This window comes from Prunus persica, chromosome G7, assembly GCF_000346465.2.
Source record: "Prunus persica cultivar Lovell chromosome G7, Prunus_persica_NCBIv2, whole genome shotgun sequence".
NCBI classification, from domain to species: Eukaryota; Viridiplantae; Streptophyta; class Magnoliopsida; order Rosales; family Rosaceae; genus Prunus; species Prunus persica.
Genome location: NC_034015.1, coordinates 4,437,266 through 4,456,346, shown reverse-complemented (window position 1 = coordinate 4,456,346; position 19,081 = coordinate 4,437,266). Strand labels below are relative to the sequence as shown.

At 39.2% G+C, this 19,081-nt stretch overlaps 1 protein-coding gene across 4 annotated transcripts; it reads left to right on the top strand.

Moving 5' to 3' along the window:
- Nucleotides 12,491-16,242, top strand: LOC109950486. Of its 4 annotated transcripts, none has more exons than XM_020569488.1 (9): nucleotides 12,491-12,915; nucleotides 13,434-13,487; nucleotides 14,133-14,390; nucleotides 14,509-14,759; nucleotides 14,856-14,954; nucleotides 15,105-15,212; nucleotides 15,303-15,372; nucleotides 15,457-15,523; nucleotides 15,960-16,242. In XM_020569488.1, coding segments are annotated over exons 3-9 (840 nt in total). In that variant the 5' UTR covers nucleotides 12,491-12,915; nucleotides 13,434-13,487; nucleotides 14,133-14,147; the 3' UTR covers nucleotides 15,962-16,242. The 4 variants fall into 4 exon arrangements, with proteins under 4 accessions (XP_020425077.1, XP_020425076.1, XP_020425078.1 ...); XM_020569487.1 differs by having other exon boundaries at nucleotides 15,955-16,242; XM_020569489.1 differs by lacking the exons at nucleotides 15,303-15,372; nucleotides 15,457-15,523 and having other exon boundaries at nucleotides 12,492-12,915.

Sequence of the window (19,081 nt, the reverse complement as noted above, 5' to 3'; positions counted from 1 at the left end):
ATAAACCCCTTCGTATGCCATTCTTTCCAAATCAAGATGAGCTTTGATTGTGTCCTTTGTCTTGCCCTTGATATCTAGAATCGTGCCCACCAATATGTCAAATACATTTTTCTCAACATGCATCACGCCTAGATTGTACCTCAATTTTAGTTTCGACCAATATGGGAGCTCAAAAAACATAGGCTTGTGCGTGCAGTTCATATGTGTAGAAGGTACCCGACTAACTGTTTCCTCGAATGGACCAAAATACAAACGATTGAGCTGTTCCAAGATCTCATCACCGGACTATTTTCTAGATCTGAGGCGACGCTCTGTGTTCCCATCGAACTCTTTGTCTTTTTCCTGCCACTCGTGGTCCCATGGCAACCATCTCCGATGACCAAGGTAACAAACGTTTTCAGCATGCCAACCAGAAGTTACATTTTCCTTGCATACAGAACATGCCATATAACTCTTTGTGCTCCACCCAGAAACCATTGCATATGTGGGAAAATCATTCACAGTCCACATAATTGCTGCCCCCAAAGTGAACATCTTCCCAGTTGATTTATCGTACGTGAACACACCGTTTGTCCATAAATCCTTCAGCTCGTTAACCAACGGCCTTAAGTAAACATCGATTGACCTGCCAGGATCCTCAGTTATCAAAACAGTCATCATCATGTATTCTTTTTTCATGCATTTCCAAGGCAGCAAATTCTATGGGAATACGAAAATCGGCCAAGTGTTGTGGTGTTGGTTTAGAACCCCATACGGATTGAATCCGTCAGTGGCAAGTCCCAATCTAACATTTCGGGGATTAGCAGCAAACTTGGGGAACGTTCGATCGAAGTCTTTCCATGCCTCCCCATATGCAGGATGTCGCATCACATCGTCGTCTACCTATTTTTCCTTATTCCATCTCATGTCTGTGGCAGTATGCGTCGACATATACAATTGTTGCAACCTAGGTTTCAGGGGCAGATAACGCATGACTTTTTGTGGGATCTTAGTCGTTCCATTCTGAGATGTCATTTTGAACCTCGACTCATTGCATATAGGGCATGTATCCAACATTTTATACTCTTTGAAGAATAACATGCAATTGTTTTTGCAAGTGTGAATTTTTTCATAACCCAATCCAAGACCATTCAGCACCTTTTGCGCGTGTTTATGGTCTTTCGGCAAACAATTGTCCGTTAAAAGCATTCTCTTGAAAATCCCCAAAAAGTAATCGAAACACAGGTTCGACATATGATACTTTATTTTTCCGTGCATTAGCTCCACAATGGTTGTGAGAACGAAAAAGCTCTCGCACCCGGGGTATAACTCTTGGTTGGCATTTTTTAACAGTTTTTCATATTGGTACGACGGTCCAGTAAAAAATTTGGTAACACAGACATCTAAAATAAAAACAACGTCGGGTTTTAAAAAGGCAAAAGACCGTAAAACAAAAAAACAAACATCTGAAAAAGAAATCAAGTCGGTTTGCTTTAAATAAACCATCGTCAAAAGCGCAAAATAAAGGCCGTTCAGTTCCATTAACTGTCGTGACAGATGTTATGCACGTCAGCTAGTTTAAAACAACTGACGTCTCCGAGCATACATACGTCAACGAAGGTTAAACAAGAAACTTTTAAAAGGACAACCACGTTATTATGTAATCAAAATCGACGTGGTATGCAATTACAACATCATGCAGGTGGAACTCTAGACATAGTGAAATAATTAATCACGTCCATTATTTTAATGTTACAGACGTTGAATATAAAATCCACGTTGGTTGTTTTCCTATCCACACCTTCAATATTATTTATAACATCATCTTTTGACAAAAACCGCCGTGGGTACAACTTTTTCCGTCGATAACAAGTAATATTATGTCATTTTAAATCTTTTAGACTTCAGTTATTCAGAAAAAGTGACGTCTAACTCTGTCAAAGAGCCTTCTTTCTACAATTTAAACAACGGTTATCGTAAGAAACAGACATGGAATAGACTTAACATGTCGGTTTTTATTATATTTCACGATGTGGATAATTACATATGCGTAGGTGATGCCAGGTGCAGGATGTGGTTATGTCATGTTAAGGCGGTTATTGAGAGACAAATCACATGTTATACTCTTTAAACGTCTGTTGGTTTGTGTTAACGTCATTGTTTATGTTTTATATGTCGGTTTCTTTGTTTGTTTAACGTAGTATAAATTAACCACGATGGTTTCTAGCTTATCCAAGTCTTTTTCCTTCATTTAGGGACGTGGATAATTATCTTACGTCGGTTCTACTTTTGATCTTGACATGTAACACTCTTTAGATGTCTCGGTTTTCATAAAACCGTCGTCTAAAGTTGTTGAAGATTTCATTTTAGGCTAATTATATAGTAATTAGACGTCGGTTCGTAATAAATCTGGACGTTGAATGCCTTAACGACGTCGGGTATTAACCGTCATTGTTCTTCGACCAAAAGATGGCGGTCGATTTCACGACGGTTGGGAAACCTTCTAGACGACGGTGGTTTCCCGTCTCCTATTTCGATGTTTGTAGCAGTGGAGTGAAATCCAATCGATAAAACTATGCAATACACCACCACTCCATTCACAGTACGAACTTCGTATGAACTTGAATTGTCCAATTCCTTAGACCAATCGATATCAGATTGAGGCCAAAACTTGGGGAACATCATGATATGGTGGGAAGAGACATTTGGTGAGTTTTGAGTGAAATCCAATTTCAATAACTATGCAATACACCAACCACTCCATTCACCACATGAACTTCGTACGAACTTGCATTGTCCAATTTCTTGGACCAATCGATATTAGATTGAGCCCAAAACGTGGGGAACATCATAATATGGTGGGGGGAGTCATTTGGTGAGTTTTGAGTGAAATCCAATTTCTAAAACTATGCAATAAACCAACCACTCCATTCATAGTAAGAACTTCGTACGAACTTGAATTGTCCAATTTCTTGGACCAATCGATATTGGATTGAGCCCAAAACTTGGAGAACATCATAATATGGTGGGAGGAGTCATTTGGTGTGCTTTGAGTGAAATCAAATTTCTAAAACTATGCAATACACCAACTCCATTTTAGAAAGAACTCCGTATGAACATGAATTTTCCAATTTCTTAGACAAATCGATTTCGGATTGAGCCCAAAACTTGGGGAACAACAGAATATGGTGGGAGGAGTCATTTGGTGAGTTTTGAGTGAAATCCAATTACTAAAACTACGGAATACACCAATCACTCCATTACAGAACTAACTTGGTACGAATTCGAATTGTCCAATTTCTTGGACCAATCGATATCGGATTGAGCCCAAAACTTGGGGAACATCATAATATGGTGGAAGGAGTCATTTGGTGAGTTTTGAGTGAAATTCAATTGCTAAAACTATGCAATACACCAACCACTCCATTACACAACTAACTTGGTACGAACTTGAATGGTCCAGACATATTGTATACTCTGCCTATAGCTCTGGAACGTCCACCACGTCCCCTCTGTTGGCTGCCACCCCTGCTGGCTACACTGATCTAGGCCTTACCACTGGACGAGGCCCCTACAAACTGTGATGCCCCTTGGGATCTGCCCTGAGTGCTAGTCTAAGTTGGTGTAGCTGTCATGTCTCCACCTAAAGAAGCATTGGGCACTCCCTCCAGAAGTGTCCGGACTATCCACAATAGTAACATCCAATAGCACCCTGTTGGCAAGGCCCAGAATGGTACCTGCCACACTTTGCACACTAGGACGACTCTTCCTACTAGAAGCTGGCTGCAACTGTCTCCCAGCACATCTAATTGCATTACCTTCACAGCGGTTCCCAGAACTATCACTCTGGTTAGAGCCTCCACTGAAACTAACTCCAGGTCGAAAACCTCCGTAGCTGCGGCCACTATATGATCCAAAACTGTAACTGCCCCTCTTGGATGACCCCTGGCTAGGACCACCCATGTCAAACTATCGCCTACGGGGATCACCCCGTGCTCGGACCATCATCTTGCTGTTCTCGATCAACGAGGCAGACATCACCAAATATGCAAAGCCAGTCAATCGCTAACTAATCACAATGTCTCGAATGGAAGTCTTCAACCCTCTTGTAAACAATTGGCACTTCTTCCTTTCATCCTCTACCAGTGGAACACAATATTTAGACAGCTCGTTAAACTTCTTTTCGTACTCAAGCACATTCATCACCCCCTGTGCCAACTACAGGAACTCTTCCATCTTCATATTCTAGTATGCGAGTGGATAGTACTGGCTATCAAACGCTGCTCTGAATACTAGCCACGTGATGGCTAGTGGGTCCTGATATCTCCTCCTGATTGATACCCACCAGTGTCTAGCATTAATGGTAAAAAAGAAAGAGGCCAGGGTCACTCTGCGATCTTGTGGAAAGGCCATCACCTTCATGCTCCGCTCCATTCTCACTATCGACTCATTGGCTACTGCTGGATCACCTTCACCATCAAAATCGGTGGCCCCAATCCTCCAAGCTTGATCGACATAACTCAGGGATTCCTTTTGATCTGCTCTACCTTGCCTTTCCTTGTCTCACTCTCTATGTCCAAAATTAAAACTCACCCACCCATTACCATCATACTAACCCATCAACTAACCTCTCTCTCTCTCTCTCTTTGGGGACTTTCGTCGAGCACGTTCAGTGCATCCAAGGGGTCAACAAGCTGTTGGCCAAGGGGTCTGCAACTACTCACCTGAGACCTCTACAGCCAAACGTCGGCATCCCAAGGGGTCAATTGACCCCTCTTCTCCCTTGGTGCGTCCTCTCCTACTGTTGCCACTGGCCTGGTCCCACAACTCCCTAACCACCCTCAAACTAATCTGCAACATCCGAGATGATTATTGATAGGACCCGACCAAATTTCTACTTTAGAATCTGCGCCGAATCTTGTGTGTGTCCGACACCTGACAGGTATCGATCATACTTAACCAAATTGCCCTTCTAACGAAACACCGAGATTCGTTAGGGTTTGACTTCTGTCAAAAATAAGCCTCCCTTGTAAATTGCTTGTTTCCCAAACTTTTCACTTGTGCAACAAGCAATTTAAATATCCACAACCGTTCAACATGCACAATAATAGAATTCATGCAACTAAACAACAAATTTTTACGGCCTCAAGCCTAACAGAAATCCTAGGGCAATTTCAGAGCAATACCATTTAATTTACAGGAAAAGTTCTGTTACAGTAGAAGTCCCACATAGTGGAAAGGATGAATGATAACTGCCCTGTGGTGTTGCTCAGGTACACCACTACTGCTTGGGAGCGCAAAACATTTAAAAGTGTGAGTGGACAAAATTAAGTTTTGGAAAATAGAATATTAACATACTAACCGGACTGTTAAAACATTTAGAAATCCAGTTATATCTAACAGAACCTGACCCAAATTTCATTTTGGAATCTGTGTCGGACCCTGTGGGTGTTTGACACCTGGTTGGTGCCGGGAACAAATGATCTAATTGCCCTTTTATTCAAAATTCAGTTAAATATCAAGCTTGACTCCTATCGAAAATTCGGCTACGACCAATCCTGAAAGACCACTCTTTCGTCTAAGGATGCCTAACCGCCGCACCGATAATTCGGGAGGGGGGGGGGGGGAGGGGGCGGGACACTGCGAGGTGGGTAGTTTATCTGGGGCGGATGCCTCCTAAAGAGTAACGGAGGTGTGCGAAGGTAGGCTCAAGCTAAGATTTTGCTGTTGAGCGTAATGGTATAAGCCTGCATGACTGTGAGACCTACTGGTCAAACAGAGACGAAAGTCAGCCACAGTGATCCGGGAGTCCCGTGTGGAAGGGCTCTCGCTCGACGGATCAAAGGTACGCCGAGGATAACAGGCTGATGACTCCCAAGAGCTCTTATCGACGGAGTCGTTTGGCACCTCGATGTCGACTCATCCCCTGTAATTTGATCATTTCCCAAATTTTACACCTGTCAAATAAGCATATATATATACAATCCAACAGTTAAATCTAAGTTATAGGGTAGGTCATCAGAGCAACCACTAAGAAATTATAAAGGAAATCAAATTATTTACAGAAGAATCCTACGTCGGAATGGGGAAGCGCAAGAAGTGGAAACGGCCCTGTGGTGGATCACTGTGCACACCTACTGCCTGGGGGAGCAAAACATTGAAAATGTGAGTGGACTAAAAACAAAGCTTTTGAAAGTATATAAGAACGTACTAACCCCACTGTAAAAATAGTTATAAAAACTTAATCAAGTTTTTCAGCTATACTCGTACTGAAATCATGCAGTCATATTTATACATATCTTACCATTCACGAATTTATACAAAACATTAATCCTGCTGACAAACATTAAAATGAAGTTCAACCTACCACCTAGGTATACCCATTTTATTTTTGACAATTCCTTTAATTTCAGTCAACTTCTCGTGTCACCATTGGTGACATATCCTCGCAGGTCTCCGTAACACAAGGTCGACCGAAGCCGCAATCCTTGTAGGATTCAGGAGACACTAGGTCAGCCTAATCCACTATCCTCGCAAGATTCAGGGAACACTTGGCCCACCTGAGACACATTCCTCGCTCTCACAGTTCAAATTAACCTCAGACTTGTGGGGCAAAAGTCAAGCATGATGACCTAACTGAAGGCAATATTTATTATACTTGCGTACCTAGGGTGGTTTTAAGAAAAAAAATATAAGTTTCTAGAAGATTTGGTGACAGGACCCGACCCAAATTCCACTTTGGAATCCGAGCCGAACCTTGTGTGTGTCCGACACCTGGCGGGAGCCGGGCACAAATGACCAAAATTCCCTTTTATACCAAATCCAAATGAAATTCAAGTCCGACTTCTGCCGAAAATTCGGCAGAGTCTCCCTTGTAAGTTGAACATTTCCCAAAAATTTTCACCTGTAAGACAAGCATATATATATACATATAACCCAACTACTAGCATGCATTAAATTATATCCAAAAAAACTAAGCATCATATCACTTTGGCATCAGGCCTCAACAATTCAAATAAATCATTCTGCTAATAAAATCTATCACAACTTTCAGAACATTAGTAATCTCAAACTCTCAAACTCGTGGCCGCACCTTGTAACCTTAGGCTGCCTACGTACCCTTACTGATCAAGCAACATGTAGTTCTTTCTAATACTTGTATCAATCATATACTGAATATAAATATACCATACACTGAACTCCCTTTATTTTAGTTTAAGAATATCTCATAATTGAAATTCTCTCCACCTAGGCGTACCCCCAATTCCTGATCCGTCAATTACATCCTCACAGGCCTCGGGACACCAAGTCTACTCAAGCCGCAACCCTCGCACGCCTTGGAGATACCACTTCCATCTGAGCCTCAATCCTTGCAGGCCTCGAAGATACTACTTCAATCCGAACCGCAATCCTCGCAGGCCTCAGGGGACCATTGGTCAACCTGAGTCGCATTCCTCGCACCACACAGTTTAGGGGTCCTCGAGACACGTGGGGCATTATTTATAAATGATACCGTTTCAAGCAACTAGGGGGTACCATTGTGATGGGTTTGAAAAACCGTATCCCAAACTTATATCAATACTTTCCCTTTATTTCACAATCTATTTCCTTGCCTTTATATCAACTTTCTAATAAATTGATTCTCAACTATACTTAAAATATATATACACAATTTAACAACCTATAAATAACTATCTATACTCAATCCATCACATGACTCAGATAACTCATTCTCGGTGAGGACTCGTTTACGTGATCCTTCTAACCCTTCCCAAAGGATATAACTGCCTCAGAAGACTCACGATCAACTGAGGGGTCAAACTGCCTAAGCTTGGTCAACCTGGCCCGCGGGGCCCACAACCTCCTATCACAAATCCAGGAGTCCCTAAAGGTTCTAATATGCTTAGGACACATGTCCCGAGAGTTTGGTCTCGATCGGACTGTTGGATTAATCACGATTGCACGATCGGACAGTTACTGTAATCTAACCCCTAAGGTTGGCATTTTTGGAGTATCCGGGACTCCGTTTTACGATCCGTCGAACTAATAAATTCGATCGAACCCGGTAATCGCACAATAGACGAAATTCATTCGACGCTCAAACGGTATCCAAATTGAAATCCGAGCACACCTACGCGCTCGTGACAACTAGGAGATCAATTTAGGACAGAATGTAGCTCAACAACTATGCCCACGCGCCGCCACACACGCCGGCAGTGTGCGGTTATCCAAAGCGATACCACTCGCTGTAAAATCTCAAAATCAAGGCCAAGCTTCCTACCCTAGGTGTAAAATCTCATTTGTAGACACTTTTGTTCTTGGACCTATCCCAAAAAATCGACGTAAGTGGCCGGAATCGGAGGCCGAAAATCAACAGATTTTCAATCACTTATTTACTACCAAAACTCAGAAATTTCTCCTAACCAACACAACCAGCAGCTAGAACACTTCGAGATGATAGAAAAACATACCTGGATCAAAGAAAATGGTGGTCTAAATCGCCCGAACGAACGATGGAGATTTCGGGTAAAAACCGTCCAATTTCTTGTTTTTTCCGGCGATCCAGACGGCGGTTGGCAGCAGTTGAGATGTGAGGCAGCCAGAAAACTGTTCAAATGAATAGTAATAAAGGGGAGGCTCCTGCTTTCAAATGGGAGGGAGGAGGATGAGAAAATAAAATAAAATAAAAAATAATTTTAAAACAGCACGATACTGTAGCGGGACTGTTTGCTACAGTAAAAAATTTAAAATTCCCCATTACATCCTTTTTGTTTCTAGATCTTTCCTCCTTCGTTACAACTCGGAATTGGGTGTGCCGCATGTCTACAAACTCGTTTCAACAAGCCCGACGTAACAGTGTAATTGAATTTTCTAAATTCTTTCCCAAACAAAAAATCACTTTTAAACCAATTAAAATATTCCCGGGTTGAAATTGTCTTTTACTTAAATAAATTAATAATTAAAAAAAATTTAAGATCGGGTTGTTACATTTGGAATAAATAAAACTAATTCCTTTAATCTTAAAACTCTGTTGCCATCTTATCTGATTTCTGAAATCCTGATTTTCACTATTCTTTATGCTAGAAATACTTGATCTATTTAATACTTATTTAAGATCAAATTGCATAAATCATTTATAAAACAAAAAGTCAACTCACTGCTAGTCCGAACTAGCTAGACCTCTGAAGGTCCCACCTGCGGGTCAATGAGAGCCCGTGTGCCTGATCAAAGCATCATAAATATTTTATTAGTAATACTGCTTAGTATAAATATTTAATTAAAACCCTGACCCCCGGTTCCTAGAAGTGCGTGCACTAACTTCAAAGTCATTCCTCTGCCCACATAAGCTTCTCTCAAGTATAGAATGATCTAGGGAAGATTCGGGACTCAAAAAGCGATAAAGTACCAAAAAGTCACGATCCGTCAGGATTCAAAATTCTGATTCGGAAGCTCTTAGAGGTTCCATTATGACTACGACACATGTCCCAACAGTACAGTCTCGATCGGACAGTCGGATCATTTACGATCGCACAATAGGACAATTCCTGTAAACCTAACCCTAGGGTTGGTATTTTTGGAGTATCCGGGACTCTGATTCACGATCCGTCGAATCCTACACGATCCTAGTGCCCACGCGCCGCCACACACGCTGGCAGCACGTGGGTGCCCAGCGCGATAACGTTTCACTGGAAAATCTGAAAATAATTGCTCAAGACTCCTACCTTGGGTGTAACACCCTATTTCGGACCACTTTTATTCTTAGGCCTACCTCGAAAAATGGCCAAAAATGGCCGAAATCGTGATCCCAAAACTGGCTGAAATCCAATTCAAAAATCAAGGTGTCTACACTACAAATTGATGAAATCTACCCAATCATCAGCTAGAGCTCAGAGAATAAATGAATTTCCATACCTTGATACCGCAAAAGGGGGCCGGATGGAGGAGAACGACGCTGGCGAAAAATCGTAAGAAAATCGGCCGTTTTCTTCGAATTTTAAAGCGGTTGGCGGCGGGAGACGGCTGAGACTTGATGGCGGCATTGGGCCGGTCCTTTTAGCACCAGTCTGGTGCGATGCCGTGGCCAGTGGCGGAGGAATCGAAGAGAGAGAGAAGGAGAGTTTTAAGGGAGAGAGAGAGAGAGAGAGAGAGAGAGAGAGAGAGAGAAGTGGTTCTTAAAAAATCTAACTTGGCAAAATGCCATTTTGCCCCTTAACATATTTTGATCGTATTTCCTTCGTTATAACTCCGATTCGAGACCACTACGTGTCTACGGACTCGTTTCGTCACGCTCTACGTAACGGTACAACCTTGATCCTAAGAAAATATTCTAAGGGTATTTTAATCTTTTCCTTGACTAAATTAATAATTAAAAATTAATTAAGGACCGAGTTATTACAATAACCATGTTCTATATTCGTACAAGAATTAAGACATTCATATTTATATACATATAATTGATCATCCTTCCACCTAGGTAACCCCACAATAAATCCATCAATTCCATGATTTTCTACTTAATTCCCACATTATACCGTCAATTCCTTGTGTCACATAATGCGACACATCCTCGCAGGCCTCGGAAATACAAAGTCACCCTAGCCGCATTCCTCGCAAGACTCAGGGGACACTTGGTCAACCTGAGCCGCATCCTCGCTCCTCACGGTCCCGATATCCCTAAGACTTGTGGGGCAACTGTCAAATGCGCGCTAACTCAACCGAAGGCAACTAGGATGTCCTTGGACATCATTATAACCTAAGGTAACAATTTATCCGGAGGCAACATATTATCCAAAGGCAACATCTTGCGTACCTATGGTGGTTTAAAAACCTTTCCTGGAAAAATCATAATTCTATTTCTCATTAAATCCTCAAATCCTTAAATCCTGTAATAATTTTCTTTTCTACCTTCCAAGCCATTCACATTTAAACATAACCAAAATTTAATAAAAATCATTGAATTCAACTAAATGCTTGGAAAGCAAAAACTATAAATACCTCGTTCATGAATAATCCTTCAAAATCGTTCTCAAATTAAATTCGAATATGCATAAAACACTATTTAAAAAGCTGAAAATCATAAATTATCCATTTCCTTAAGCAAAGCAATTAATAACCACAGTTCAAGAATTTCTTAAAACTATTTAGAAAACAAATGTCCACTCACTGAGCGTCCGAGCTAGCCTGACCCTTCGAGGCTCCTTCCTGCGGTTTCAATGAAGCCCGAGTACCTATTTAACCAATTAAAATATTTAATTAATAAAATAGCTCAACCATAGATATTTAATCAAAACCCTGACCCCAGGGCTCCAAAGTGCGTGTACATAATTTAAGAAATTCCTAGGCCCATTTTCAACATTTCTGACAGGTGAAATAATCTGAAAAGACCCGAGGTTAAATAAGTGATTAAATTTTCATAATGGTCAATCCGGTCCGTGGAGTCAACGACCTCTGATTACCAATCTCAGAGTTCCTATAGGTACAACAAACTTTACTAAACATGCCCTACAAGTTTAGTCCAAATTGAAAGGTCGGATTACTCGCGATCGTACGATTTGACGGTTATCGTCTATATAAACTTCAAAATATTGAATCGGAGTATCCAAAGGTGTCTAGATCAACATATTTGAAAATAAAGTCGATCTAACTGTCCGAACATATCGAACTCGGATAACGCCTAATATGCGATGTCCGATCGACGATCAAACGATAACCACCTCCGATTATGCCACTGAGTTTCAGTAGATCATAACTTCTTCATTACAACTCCGATTTGATCCCACTACTTATCTACGGACTCATCTCGACGTGCTCTATGCATTAGTACAATTGAAATCCCCAGATTCCTTCCCAAACAAAAAGTCAACTTTTAAACCATTAAAATATTATCAAGGTAAATTCGTCTTTTACTTGAATAAAATCATAATTAAATATTAATTTAGGATCTGTACAATTATGATCTCAGAAAATCTTATTTACAAGCGTTTTACATGGCTGCTTTTGGCTCCACCACAACTACCCCAAGACTTTAGCTTGCAACGCCGACACTATCATCTCCGAGTTTTCCAAGTTTGTCAGGACTATGGATGACCTCATTGAGATTCTCTGCAACCTCAGTAAGAAAGAAAATAATAATACCATCGCCATGGCCAATAGCAACTCAGATTATCAGTTCCTACACGACCGGGTTTTGAATATATTTGCCGACTACTTGAGGAAGATATTCAAAATTTGGAGAAGTAGCACAAAGATATACTAACCTCATCTGTCTTCTTTTGCCTCACTATGCCAAATTTCACTTTGAACAACACTAGATAGGCATCGGTAAATAGGGAAATCAATGCTATTAGTAGTTTAGACATCAATTTCATAAATAAAGATACTAAACTGATATAAAGACATCAGCGCGCTTTTTTGTTTATTTATGACGATGCCTTTATTCCCATTTAGCATCATCTACATAAATACAGATGCCTAAAATGATTAGTTTTTATTTTATTTTTAAGAGGGTCATTTTTTGGTAATACAACTCTGATGCCTAAAGTCTGAGTCAACGCCCTAACCCAAAATTTTTACTCTCCCTCGCAAACTCTCTCTGAAACTTCAACTCCCTCTCAAACTCTAGCCCCAATTCTTCTAACTCCCTCTCAATTTTTTCACTCCCTCTGAACTGTACCCTAAAAATTCATCTCCTGAACAAAACTCTCCTTCAGTCCCTATGAAACTCTCTCTTTCTTCTCTCTCCTCCATCACTGCCCCATTCTTGCTAAAACCCTCAAATGCTCAACTATTATGATTCACAGTGAGAATCTTTCTTCCATTTGACGATTCTCAAGCTAGCTCACACAATTTCTTAAGCCCAGACACTCAGACGGAAGTTTAAGTCGGCAATTGTGTGATTTCATCTATCAGTTCGAAGCATTTCCCTTTCCCCCAAAAGTTAGGGTTTAATCTAATTCGGTGGCTTCGTTTATTTGAAAATTTGATTCCGTGGCTTTTGTATTTACATGTAGAATTTAGTTTTGGGAATTTTAGTTTTTGATAGGTGTTTGCTTTCAATCTAAGCTATAAACATAATTAGATTAGTAAAATACGTAGAGCTTGGCTTGGTATTGACCATTTGATTACTGTGTCTATCTCTTTTAATTATTTAAGCAAACCCATTACTTGGTCCTCTAATTAAATTGATGATAAACGATCAAACTGAGGCCACAACATAGCAGATAGGGCAAACGAGTAGAGTATTGTTAGTTGGTTGAGTTGTGTGGTTCTCTCTTTTTTTCCATGGAGATTTCTTAAGGCAAAGCTTTAATGATGCCACCTTAAGAACACCTCAGTTTCTAATTGAAGTTCTTCTACTTCATCAAAAAATATATTGATGATAAATGATCAAACACAAAAAAAGAACCATAGCAATATTATGCTGCTCCTTAATTTGTATTAGCCTTCATTTGCAGGGTTTTCAAAGAGGGATCAGATCTGTTTCTGCAACTGCTGACCTTCTGACTACTGTAAGTACACTTGTATTTCATCAAAATTTACAAGTTCTTGCACTTTTTCATGCCATGCTTAAATTTGTTTTTGTTTTTGTTTTTTTTTTTTTTTTTTTTTGTGAAGTACTCTAAATGCTAGCTATAGGATAAATTGGATATGCATCATTGAAATGTGAGTAATTTTTTGGAAATGAGCTTATTTAGTTAGGGTTCAATTTATATTACATTGTTTGGCCATATTTGTTTTTTATTTGCAATATTGAAGAAATGACCAAGTATACCTTGCTACTCCTATCTCAAGCAACTTGAGATGCTCTCATATAATAGGCAGCTTCCCTCATTATTTGAAATGTGAACTCAAGTTTTTTATAATATTTTTTGTGTTTAGGAAAAAGGTTAATATTCTTCATTCTCATTTACCGAATAAGGCAATGACATTAGATTCTACAATTAAATAGACCACCCGCAATCTCTTACTTAATTAATTTGTAAGCCAAGCTCGTGAATATTAACTGTGAAGCTTCCTAGGCCTCTGGTTTTTTCCTAGGCCTCTACGATCTCTTTCTTTGACTCCATCTTCTACTTAATTGATATAAATGCTTGCTGAAATTGATATTTTTAGCTTGTATTGTATTTGTGACTTGTCTTTTATATGCATATTAGGGGAAAGAATGCAAAATGGCTTTCGGCGAAAAGGCAAACATTGTTGCAAGTGGCACAATAGTTGAGATTAATGTGCCAAACCAGCTGGTTCATAATGTTCCTTTGGGAGAGGGGAGCATAAGAGTAGCTGTGAATTGTGCACTAAAGGGAGATTCTCCACTACCAATCCCTGTGAAAGGAGTGTTCGAAACGGTTGGAGATGCCCTTGGGTCGCAAGTAGCTTGGCCTCAAGATCTTATTGTCTTTGATGATAAAGTGGTAAACTTCTTTTCTTTTAAGCTTGTTATGTTTTATTCTAACTAATATGTATGTAATTGTGTATATATATATATATATATATATATATATAACCTTCTGCTGTATGCAATAATTGTAGAAGAAGGAGGAAACTACAAAGGAAAAATTAGCAAAGACTTTATTCAAGTCTATATCACCAACAATGCCAAAGTCTTGCAACGTTTTATATGCATACGCACATCAAGTGATGTCCAAAGGTCAGACTATCTCCACAAATACTGATGAGGACATATTTGGGGTGAAAAAGATTGTATACATCTTTCAAGAACAAGTTATCGTGTTCGCTGAAATGAGAGAAATAGGACAAGCTATAATAATTGCTCATATTAGGTAATAGTAACTTGATGTTTTATGATTTTCTGTTTCTCATATTGGCTATTAATCTTGTGTCTCATTTAGTTAGTAACTACGGAAAATGGTTGGCAGCTATTTATTTCGCTTGGTAAAAAGCCAACAAAGGGATCAAGTGATTGGATTTATGGACCCAGCACGTACCGCACATGATCCAAGATATGGGAATTTGTGGTAAGAATACATTACGAAATGTTTGAGACAAACTAGCATTGACAGCATCTTTTTGATTCCATATAATCTTGGGTAAGTAAAGTGTTTTTTTTTTTTTTTTTTTTACAAGGAATGTTTGAGTATTACTAATATATTTTGAATTAACATTAGGGGACATTGGATCCTAACAATAATTGATGAGGACAAAGATAATGTGTATGTCATGGATCCTCTTGGGGCTCGTCACCCTCAAGATGCATGGAAAGCTGTTCTAAATAAGTAAGTCCGTCTCTCTTAGTTATTTCCTTAATATGTAAATTTTTTGCATTTGGCTTATGGTTTATAACAAGTGTTATTTATCTGTTAAAGTGGGATCAAAGCTTTCAATGCGCAAATTAAGAGACGAACTTGTAAATTACCGACATGGATTATGTTTTCGGTATGCTTGTATTTCACAAACATTGTAAGATTAATTTTAAGGAACCTAACTAACTAAATGCCGAATTGTTGTGTAAAAATGTAGGGTGCTCCTAAACAAAGCGATGGCAAGTCATGTGGGTATTTTGTGATGAGATACATGAAAGACATTTGTAAAGATTCCTCCCTTAAATTTCGAAATAAGATACTTACGGAAATTTGCAACTTCTGTTTTTTTGGTAGTTGGGTCTATGTTAATATGAACCTTGTTTAATTTTTTTTCACAGCAATGTGCCTCTGTTTTTTTGGTAGTTAGGTCTGTGTCAATTGAGAAAAAATGCTAGTTGTGCTTGTCCAACTCTCTACCCCATCACATGATCATTTAATTGCTAGTTTAAACATGAAGTGGGATCCAATTAATGACTTCTTGTTATCTAATTAGATTGATTGACAAATTAAATTTTCTTGTTCACCAATATAATTTCATAAATTTGCATATTGGTTTATTTGAAGTGACAACATATCTTATGCAAATTTAGTACCTTGCACTTTTTAAGCTTATGTTCATATTTTGTGTTTACATTCTATGTGTTTTTTTTTTCAGTATAGAGCTAGAAGGAAGGACACGTACACCCAAATGGAATTGGATGAGGTGCAAGAAGAATTGGCAACTCATGTCCTAGAATGGCTTTTTGATTGAGCTAAACATTCCTTCATTTTACTTGTCTTTCTCGATAGTATTTTGCTTATGCATAGAAAAGTATGGATAATTTGTGGTGTAGGGCTAGTAAAATTGTGATTTGGATGTGACAAGTATGGAACATTCAAGTATTTTGCTTATATATATATAGACAATTATGGATATATTTAAATTACTGTTTATATAATGTTTTTTTTTAATGAGCAATGGCAACACAACATGATTTGGAAATGAGGCTTTTCTTAAATACTAACACAATAACTAAGTAAAGTGTGATGTGAAACAAGCAAAATACCTACCCTTTCCTTACATAAGTGATGCCTATTGTTTATAATAACTTCAATTTTCCAGAAATAATTGAAGTTGAAAGATAAAAACAACAACCAGACATCTATTATCACTGATGCCTAAGATGAAAAGTAGCATCAGCATTTATGTAACCACCAAAACTATTGGAGGCTTTTCACGTCTACAAAATAAAAAAAGCGACGATGTATAACATAATTCACAACACCATTATTTGTTTCTACGATGTTGTAATTGATAATATGCATCAACATAGTAGAAGTCACTGATGCTGTTAGACCTCCTTAGCCTCACCCCTTTTGAAACTACTAATGCTGTTTCGGGTTTAGGCGTTAGAAGTCAACCTTTTTTTGGCACCCAGAAATCATTTACGCATCGGAGTTTACCAAATATCTGATGTAGTAAGTGGCAAATAGTGACGGAGAATATCCATTGCCTATTACATGGTAATAGGCAATAGGCTTGAATACCACACTATTTATGTGTAACAGGCAATGGATTTTATCCGTTGCTAAAGCCCTTTTTTGGCATAGTGCCTCCCTCGACAGTGCCACGCTGCTGTGTGAAAGCATTGCAAGGAAGGTTTTTCCGATAGAATCCTAAGGGCTTCAACAGGCACATTATGCTGACAAAGTCCGAGATTGGCTGAGTAAGGAGGTCCTGGTGCCCTTGGCAGAGTTCTTGAGTTCTGAGGGCTCTCAAAGAAGGGGCTGCTGATTAAAAAATACTTGGAGGACTTGGAAGCCTCCAAGATTGAGCTTGTGGCTAGTGCTTTGCTTCCACATGAGATCATACGCTACGCAAATGATAGGGATGTTGGACAAGTAGCTGAGCTTTAGTGGAAGGCAATGGTGGAGGAGGTCTACTTAAAGCAGGGCAAGTTCAATAACTGCTTGGTTGCGTGCAACGTCTTGAGTGGACTCTTCAAGGATATGTATGTGGCTTTGGCTATGCTGGTGTCTCAACTGGGTGAAGAGCCATGGAAAGGAAAGATGATCAATTTCAGTCCAGAGCCTGTGCTGCATAATTCGGGGGATGATATTGACAATGATGCTCTCATGTCCAAGTGCGCCTCTATGAGGAGGATGGTCTGAGGCATGGAAATTGATTTTTGCAAAGTGTTTGTGTTTGGGCCTAAAAATTCCACACCACAGCCCAATTAAACACTGGTCCATATCAGAAGACAAAAATGTTGGCTTTATTTCAAGAAATCAGCCCAAGTGACTTTAAGAAGCCCAGATTTTTTAGACAATTGGCAGGGGATTAAAATTACAAAATTAGAGATTAAGATTGCCATTTAATTGCGACTTAATACCAAGAAGATAAATAATAAAAACCTCCAAATTGAATTAGGCCCAACTCCTAAAAACCTCTAACCATCTGATCACAAAACCAAAACAAACAAAAAAATCAGCAGAGTTTTTGCTTAAAAAAAATATTTTCCCAAAAGGAGCCCCACGTGACCTTCTGACTTTAAAAACCATTCAAAATGCCAAGGAGGGGTGGCCAACTCCCAAATTTTCTTTCTAGACTCATGACAGGTCATGTTTTTTTAGAAATAGGCAGGAAGCAAAGAGAGTTGTTCACCAAGAATCCAACAAAGAGCAGGAGAGTTGGTTTTTGCTAGCAAAAGCAAATAGACCATCATAGAAACTGACTGTTAATAGGTTCTTTTTTGCCAGATTAACTGAGTTAAGGACAACAACAAAAAATCGATCAAGACAAAAACTCCCAACGTCATACTAACAAATTAAAAAAAGTTCAATTGATCTTTAAAAAAAAAAAAAATAGGTCAGCCATAATTCAAATCTCTGACTTCAGTTCAATTTAGAGAAATAGTTTTACAAAGCGAGATTTCTTTCGTTAAAAATTTTGTTCAGCACAAGCCAAGTCAAGCAGAATCCGAGTTTTTATAATATGAAAAGCTCAACAAATTTAAAAAAGGGTCTTGATCAAGTAGGACAGGTACTATAGTGCAACTCCAGCTCAGTAATCATTAATCCAGCCACTTCTGCCCCCTTCAGGCTGAAGAGGCCTCAATTCTGCCCATTCAACAAGCCTTCCAAGGCTCAAAACATATTGAAGCTCTGCCAAATTCAAACTTTGGCATCGATTTCCAGCTGAAACCTATTAGTTGAAGGTGTTGACGATCCAATCCAGCATAAACACATCCAATCCAACCCAGTGCGGAGGCAACTATCTAAGCAGAAATCGAACCCAAACGTTCTTTTGTCTTTTTCAAGCTTCGCAGTTCTCTTTTAAGTTCTGTAATAGGCAGCTCTACTTAAACAGTTTGCTTTCTTTTTATTTATTCTGGCTAGAACTACCAGCTTTGTCCTGTGAAAATTGTGAAGTCCTCACCAGTCTGAGGCAAGAAAAGAACTTACTTGGGAGATATTCCTCTCCCAAAATCATAATCGCTTGTTTAGAATTAGTAACTTGGTGCGCAATTTATATATTTTTTAGAAGTCTGCTAGGGTTTTAACTGCTTGCAGTGGCACGCTCATACCCCAAAGAAAGTTGACTTGTTGACCACCAATGGTTCTCAAGTTAATGGGGAATTATACCCTACCATCACAGGATTAGATCAAAAACAAGTGAACAATTTGGCACACCCAGCGGGACTTCTCAGTATACAAATTCCTAAAAGACATTTGTTGGTATATGAATATTGGAAGTTCTGGCCAGAATCCACGCTTTGCCATGGAGAGAGATCAAGCAGCTC